At 45.1% G+C, this 8,493-nt stretch overlaps 1 protein-coding gene across 1 annotated transcript; it reads right to left on the bottom strand.

Annotated features, from left to right (window-relative positions):
- Positions 1–1,057: 1,057 nt before the first annotated feature.
- On the bottom strand, positions 1,058–8,228 carry LOC134395806 (zinc finger protein ZFP2-like). Its single transcript, XM_063121966.1, has 5 exons — positions 7,827–8,228; positions 7,071–7,170; positions 6,751–6,854; positions 6,411–6,537; positions 1,058–4,086 (listed from the first exon to the last, which is right to left on the bottom strand). Exons 1-5 carry the CDS (start codon positions 8,226–8,228, stop codon positions 2,783–2,785), a joined length of 2,037 nt encoding a protein of 678 aa, XP_062978036.1. The 3' UTR covers positions 1,058–2,782.
- Positions 8,229–8,493: the final 265 nt, after the last annotated feature.

Genomic DNA, 8,493 nt, shown 5'->3' with positions numbered 1-8,493 from the left:
TAATACATGTGTGGATTCTTCCATGATATGGCTTGGGACCAAACTACCTTCTCCCATAAAAATGTCCCTGGGTTTTAAGACCTTCTGGAGAGGTGCTTCTCGGAAAAGACCACCTCGAGCGCCCCCGTTTAGATGACACGCTAAGCCACTGCGGTTAAACACATTGAGCTAAAAATTACAGCATACCGTATTGTGTGAATCATGACTTTGTAGGTCGTGTGACCCATTCCTAATCATGTTGGCTGAATAACCACAATTTAAACACGCTGACTGTTTGCTGCAAAAGGATTAACGGCCTAACCATGGCTTAGCGTGTTGTCTGAACAGGCCCATTGTTTACAAATTCAATACATTTCATCCATACCCTTTCAAACTGGTCTTTGATTGTCTTTGAGCTATCCTTAAATTTTGCGTCCATTTCTTAAGGAGTGCGCTCGGCTACATTCTCAGATACCACCATTCAATATGAAGGCTTTTCTGATTCTTCCAGTGTTTTACTATCTTATGTGAACTGCCCAGAGAGCTTCAGCTATGGGGCGGTATACAAATGCAATAAATAAATATATAAGATGGGGGATACTTGGCTCAGCAATACTACAAACGAGAAGGATCTTGGAATTGTTGTAGATCACCAGCTGAATATGAGCCAACAGTACGATATGGCTGCAAGAAAGGCAAATGCTATTTTGGGCTGCATTAATAGAAGTATAGCTTCCAAATCATGTGAGGTACTGGTTCCTCTCTATTCGGCCCTGGTTAGGCCTCATCTAGAGTATTGCTTCCAGTTCTGGGCTCCACAAGTCAAGAAGGACGCAGACAAGCTGGAGCGTGTTCAGAGGAGGGCAACCAGGATGATCAGGGGTCTGGAAACAAAGCCCTATGAAGAGAGACTGAAAGAACTGGGCATGTTTAGCCTGGAGAGGAGAAGATTGAGGGGAGACATGAGAGCACTCTTCAAATACTTAAAAGGTTGTCACACAGAGGAGGGCCAGGATCTCTCCTCGATCCTCCCAGAGTGCAGGACACGGAATAACGGGCTCAAGTTAAAGGAAGCCAGATTCCAGCTGGACATCAGGAAAAACTTCCTGTTAGAGCAGTATGACAATGGAACCAGTTACCTAGGGAGGTTGTGGGCTCTCCCACACTAGAGGCCTTCAAGAGACAGCTGGACAACCATCTGTCAGGGATGCTTTAGGGTGGATTCCTGCATTGAGCAGGGGGTTGGACTAGATGGCCTTGTAGGACCCTTCCAACTCTGCTATTCTATGATTCTATAAATTTAACAAGGCTAATCTCTTAAAACACTGATTTCCTAAATCGATTTACCTTAGAGCATGCCCACCAAAAACTTATTTATTTGTTTAAAACGTTTGTATGTTTTAAATAGATGTTATAACATCTATATCACTACAATCTCAAGGCAGCATACAGATAAAATCCTACAATATAAAGCAAAACATATACACAGCTAAAAACAAATTAAACCATTAATCAAGTTAAAACCTGTAATTTAAAAGCAGTAAATGCATGAAGGTTCCCTGCCAGCACTCTGGGGATGCCCCAGGGCTCACCACTTATCATTTCCTTAGTGTGAGTGACCATCTGTGGGTCAGTTTTACCATTCCTTCCCTATTTTAAACTCAAGATTTTTTAAGCGGATACTTATCCTGCAAAGCTTTCCAAATATCTTTCTCTACGTGGATTCCAAGGTCTATTTCCCACACCATCCAGAGTGGGTCACTTATCCCTGTTTCAGATGCTACAATTCAATGTGGACCACAATTATGCATCCAAAACGGCAGGGCACTTTTTGGGCCTGTTCACAAGACACCTTAAACCCTGCTGGTTAAGGCTTTTTAGTTAAGACTTCAGGGTTTCAGAGGTTGTGTGCAATGCGTTTTGCTAAGCCCTGGTCACTTTCTAATCCCAGTCAGCCCTTCTACAGCAGGGTTAGCGGCTCAAACCCTGGCTTGAAGTGTTGGGACTCACCACACAGCTCGTGGTTAGTGCTAACCCCGGAGAACGACCGTCTCACCAACCACAGTCCCCGAAATGTCATCTAAACATGAGCACTGAATCGTATTCAGACTTTATCCCTTCCATGTGAACCCACTTGTTTAGAAACATCATCTTCCATTAAGGGAATTCTACGTTGGAGTTGGCTGGTCTCAGAATAACATGCGAAGATCGGGAATTCCCTAACCACCCTTCTCATATTGCTTATATAAGAGTAACTGATGAAATCAAGGAGCTTTAGTGCCTAAAAGAAATAAATTGGTTTCTGCCGAAATCGTAATGGGCTTTTAGTGATGTTTGAAATAGGAATAAATGTTTTGGAACCAACGTCCTTTGAATGGCTACTGAATGCTCCATAAAGCCTAACTGTTGCTCCTTCCACTTCCTAGGGGTTTTTGAGTCGTGCCCCTTGCTTGCTGATGAAAATGTCAACCTGAGCAATGCTTTCCACCCTCTGAGCCCTTGTAGGGCTTCTCCCCTGTGGGAATTGCAGGACGTGATTTCAGATGTGTCGTGCAAGCAAAGCTCTTTCCGCTTTCTACAGCTTCAAGGCCTGTGTGGATATTTTGATGTGCTTTAAGATTCACACTGTGATTGAAACTCTTTCCACATACTGAGCATAGGTAGGGCTTCTCTGTCTGGATCCTGTGAAGGTTACTAAGGTTCGTGGTGTAACTAAAAAGCTTTCCAAATTTCCAAAGCATTCATAGCACTTGGATCGATACAGCAATCTGTGACTGAATTGCATTCCAGACTTTGAGCAGTTTTATGGCTTCTCCTTTGTGTGAATTCTTTGATGTTTATTACGGGTGCCGCTCTGACTGAAGCTCTTTCCACACTCCAGGCATTCATAGGGCTTCTCCCCTGTGTGAGTTCTTTGATGTTGATTAAATTTGCTGCTCTGACTAAAGCTCTTTCCACACTCCAGGCATTTATAGGGCTTCTCGCCTGTATGACTTCTTTTATGTTGATTCAGTTGGCTTCTATGACTGAAGCTCTTTCCACACTCTAGGCATTCATGGGTCTTCTCCCCTGTGTGATTTCTTTGATGTTGATTAAGTTTGCTGATCTGACTGAAGCTCTTTCCGCACTCCAGGCATCCATAGGGCTTCTCCCCTGTATGAATTCTTTGATGTTGATTAAGGTTGCTGCGCTGACTGAAGCTCTTTCCGCAATCCAGGCATCCATAGGGCTTCTCCCCTGTGTGAATTATTTGATGTTGCTTAAGGTGTGTCCTGTGAGCAAAGCTCTTTCCACACTCTAGGCATTCATAGGGCTGCTCACCTGTGTGAGATTTTTGATGTTCATTAAGGTAGCAGCTCTGACTGTAGCTCTTTCTGCACTCCAGGCATTCATAGGGCTTCTCCCCTGTGTGGATTCTTTGATGTCGATGAAGGCTACTTCTCTGACTGAAGCTCTTTCCGCACTCCAGGCATTCATAGGGCTTCACGCCTGTGTGAGATCTTTGATGTTGATTAAGGTTGCTGCAATCATTGAAGCTCTTTCCGCACTCCAGGCATTCATAGGGCTTCTCCCCTGTGTGAATTCTTTGATGTCGATTAAGGCTACTTCTCTGACTGAAGTTCTTTCCACACTCCACACATTCATAGGGCTTCTCCCCTGTATGATTTCTTTGATGTTGATTCAGCTGGCTTCTATGACTGAAGCTCTTTCCGCACGCTAGGCATTCATAGGGCTTCTCCCTCGTGTGAATTATTTGATGTTGATTAAGGTGTGTCCTGTGAGCAAAGCTCTTTCCGCACTCTAGGCATTCATGGGGCTTCTCCCCTGTGTGATTTCTTTGATGTTGATTAAGGCTGCTGCTATCACAGAAGCTCTTCCTGCACTCCAGGCTTTCATAGGGCTTCTCCCCTGTATGAATCCTTTGATGTTGCTTAACTTGTGAGTTGTAACTGAATTGCTTCTCACACTGAAATGTTTTTTCTTCTGTGTGAAATCGTTCTTCTATGAATGGAATATCACAGACTTCTAACTCTTCCCAAAAAATGGACTTGATTCCCCACGTCTCTTCAATTTCCGTTCCATTCTCCTTGCTCTCCCTGCAATCACCTGCAAGAAATAATAATAATAATAATAATAATAGTAATAATAATTCTTCCTGAAATCAGGGAACAAACCAAATCGATTAAAAAAAAATTGGTTGGAAAATATATTAAATATCCCCTGGTGATCAATAGAACTGAGAACTAGAGTGGCATATAGTGCTTTCATTTATATAGAATTATTCTTACGAAGTACCTCAAACAATGAATGAACTTGAAATAGATGGTTTTATCCTATAAAGCCCTACATGGCTTGGGACCGCAATACCTGACGGAACTCCTCTCCCGACATGAACCTCCCCGTACCCTGCGCTCAACATCTAAGGTCCTCCTCCGAGTGCCGCCTCCGAGGGAAGCTCGGAGGATGGCAACAAGGGAGAGGGCCTTTTCAGTGGTGGCCCCCCAATTCTGGAATGATCTCCCCGATGAGGCTCACCTAGCACCAACACTGTTATCTTTTCGGCGCCAGGTCAGGACGTTTGTCTTCTCCCAGGCATTTAACAATTCTAAGTTTTTTGTGTTTTTTTAACAGACCTCAGAACTGTTGTGTTAAAATGGATACCATTGTTTTTATACTGTTGTTTTTATGTTTTTGATGGTTTAAAATTTTTGTATACTTTTTAATGCTGTTTTTAACTATTGTAAACCGCCCAGAGAGCTTCAGCTATGGGACGGTATATAAATGTAATAAATAAATATAAACTGCACAAAATCTGCCATTTTGTCCTAACTGATTATTTAACTGAGAACTGGACAGGAGGAATTCAACCCTCATGGTCCTTTTCACTGCCTCAGTTGCTTTTGAAACCCTCCCTCATGGCTACACCAGTAGGGAAATCCTGAGAAAGGAAGCCCCTGTAGAAAGCAAGTGGGTTAAAAGACAGAGTGAGAAACCAAAATATTACAGTTGTGGAGGTATTGTCCAGACCACCCAGCCAGTCAGAAGACACGGATGGTGCTTTCCTGGAAAAGATAAGCAAATCAAAGTGGAAGGATGCTGTTTGGAACAAGAAGAATCATTCTGCTACTGGACCATATTCGCTGCTTTTAAACCTTGCTCTGAATTCATATTAATAAAGCAATTGCAGATCAGATGCCAAGAGCATAAGTCTTGTCCAGTTCTTAGAGATGAGAAGCCCCAACGGAAGGGACATACCGCTGTTTCCAAAGTCAAAACAAGCATCCCCATCTCAGAGAGGCTATAAGAAGACCAACATGAATGAAAGCGTTGGAGAGGATGGGCTCTCCCACACTAGAGGCCTTCAAGAGGCAGCTGGACAACCATTATTATTATTTTTATTTATTTATTTATTTATATAGCACCATTAATGTACATGGTGCTGTACAGAGTAAAACAATAAATAGCGAGACCCTGCCGCATAGGCTTACATTCTAATAAAATCATAATAAAACAATAAGGAGGGTAAGAGAATGTACCAAACAGGCAGTATAAAAGTCAGAACAATTCAAGTTTTAAAAGCTTTAGGAAAAAGAAAAGTTTTTAGCTGAGCTTTAAAAGCTGCGGTTGAACTTGTAGTTCTCAAATGTTCTGGGAGAGCGTTCCAGGCGTAAGGGGCAGCGGAAGAAAATGGACGAAGCCAAGCAAGGGAAATAGAGACCCCTGGGCAGGTGAGAAACATGGCATCAGAGGAGCGGAGAGCACGAGCGGGGCAATAGTGTGAGATGAGAGAGGAAAGATAGGAAGGAGCTAGACAGTGAAAAGCTTTGTAGGTCAACAGGAGAAGTTTATATTGGATTCTGAAGTGAATTGGAAGCCAATGAAGAGATTTCAGAAGTGGAGTAACATGGTCAGAGCGGCGAGCCAAGAAGATGATCTTAGCGGCAGAGTGGTGAACAGAAACCAACGGACTGATGTGAGAAGAAGGAAGGCCAGTGAGAAGAAGGTTGCAGTAGTCCAACCGAGAAATAACCAAAGCATGAACAAGAGTCTTGGCAGAAGAGACAGAAATGATCGAATCCTGGCAATATTATACAGGAAAAAACGACAGGATTTAGCTACTGCCTCAACATGAGGAATAAAGGAGAGCGAGGAACTGTAGGGTGGATTCCTGCATTGAGCAGGGGGTTGGACTCGATGGCCTTGTAGGCCCCTTCCAATTCTGCTATTCTATGATTCTATGTGTTTTACCTACACTTTTCCTTGCATCACCTGGTGAGCTTTCTCTGGATTAGAATATCCCAAGAACAAGGCCCAGGCACCATTCTCCTAAATGACATTTGTATTCTGCGCTGACACAAAGAAAGAAGAGCTGAAATTCCACCTTCCAGGACCTGTCAAGAAGGCAGAGAGGGAGGAATCCCATTCCTTACCCAGAGAGGCCAGGATCCCACGATTCTCCTCCATGACTTCCTTGTGCAGAGTCCTTTGGCCAGGATCTAGCAGAGCCCACTCCGCCTCCGAGAAATGCACGGCCACCTCCTCAAAAGTCACTGGAACCTTACAGAAGAAGAAATTATGTTCTCCTCACACATTATGTAGAAATACATGAAGACCAGGATGGTGAGGTCCTCCTTCTGAAGGCCAGAGCTTCATGAGGGACATTCAAGGCCTTCCTAGCAGCCATCTTAGAGCAGAGCAAAGGCTGAAGGGGCAGGTTCTTCCAGGACCAAAGAGATGTGCAGGAGACGGAGGCCCCCAGGACTCCCCTACCTGCCCAGGCTGTGCAGAAACCGCTTCCACTCCACCACGAAGCAAAGGAGGCCTAGAAGGATCCCCCAGGAACCGTTCACCCTCTCTGTGGGTCTTTCCGCTCCCTGTGAGGAAGGCAAAGAAGGAAAGTTGTCGTTTTTAAGCATTTCCATTGTTTTACTGCTATCCACATTACTAAGCAATATTTCCTTTTTGACTATCTAGAGAAAAAGAGTCTCCCTTCTCCTGAAAAATCAGGCTCAAGGAGAACATTAAAGCAGCTCATGCACCTCAGGCGTAATTGAGGGAGGGAGGCCATGGTGAAATATGTGAATCCTTACCCAGTGCGGAGGGTCCTCCATCACCCTCCTGCGAGATCCACCTGTCCAGCTCAGCCTTCTCGGTCTCAGGGAAATCTGTGGGTGCCTTGGCCAACTTCCCCTGCACCGGGAACAAGAAGGAGGATCCCAGAGAGGGAAGGAGAGAAATGGGTCAGGTCAAGGCCAAGGGCAGCGTTTCCCAATCGGTTTGCATTTTAGTCCTCCTTCTAAAGATGATCTACAGTCCAAGCCATGGAACGCATTCATTCATTTCTTGGTCTAAGGATGTGTCCTCTGGGGCTAAGAGTTCAACCCTGGCATAAGCAAAGCGCTTTAACAACCTCTGAAAACCAACCAGGAGGAAAGGCAGAACCTCTCAGGCATTCCCTGATATCCAGCATCTTCTGCTGTGAACACACTCTGCCACCGTTGGAAGAAGGATCCCCTCCTTCCCCAGAACTTCACAAACCCATTCGTAGGCTGTAGCCATCGAGACAAGTAGCCATTCATAGCCTTCTCGTCCAGGAATTTATCTAACCCCCGTTTTGGACCATCCAAATTGGTGGCCATCAGTACATACTCTGGTAGGGAAACTATGCATAGTTAGTTTAACTATCCTCCGAAGAGGGCCTGCTTTACAAATTAGGAACAACTGTTCTTGGGGCGTGGGGGAGGGGCACTGGAAATTGGGGCATCCCTTCCTTAGAGGACATGCAAAAACAAGCTGAGAGAAGTATTAAGAACACAGTCCTTGTTAGTTATCAGAAATGCTCTCACGTGCTCTTTGTCCCCCGCCTGGCTCAGGAGGAAGCCTTCTGCCAGGGCCACCGCCTGGGAACTGGTCTCTGCTCCACATTCCCTGACCCAGGTCTCCATCTCCGGGGGCAGGACAGCCAGGAACTGCTCTAGGACCACCAAATCCAGCATCTGAGCTTTCGTGTTCCTTTCTGGCTTCAGCCACCGGCGGCAAAGGTGGTGGAGACGGCTGCAAGCCTCTCGCGGCCCTTCAGTTTCCTGGTAGCAGAATACCCAGAGATGGTGGCGCTCCACGTCTGAGCTGGTGTTTCTCCTAGGCTGGTTCTCCTGGACTCTTGTTTCCCAGGGCTCCGCACTGCAGAGGATGTTTCCTGCTTCAGGGCCAGCAAAGTTCTGCTCTTCCATCTTCACTCTCTTCTCCATCTTTGCTCCCACAAGGACTCAAAAGGTCTCCTTGCTTTGCTTCTGGTTTCTCTCTTCAGGCAAGGACTGTCCTTTAGGAATTCAAACAGAGAGCTTAATTAACTTAAAACTCAGTATCTGTCTCAATTGGTACAACCCCGGTCTCACAGAAAGCAGACTCCTGGTTGAAAATGAGGTTCTGACTCTGCCCCAATGGGAGAGAGGGTGTAACCAGAGCTGACGTAAGGCTCTTGAAAGTTTAATTTGATTGAAACAAAGCCCTATG

Source organism: Elgaria multicarinata, chromosome 3 (assembly GCF_023053635.1).
Source record: "Elgaria multicarinata webbii isolate HBS135686 ecotype San Diego chromosome 3, rElgMul1.1.pri, whole genome shotgun sequence".
NCBI classification, from domain to species: Eukaryota; Metazoa; Chordata; class Lepidosauria; order Squamata; family Anguidae; genus Elgaria; species Elgaria multicarinata.
Note: the sequence above shows the minus strand (reverse complement) of the source record. Positions and strands in the feature narration are given on the sequence as shown.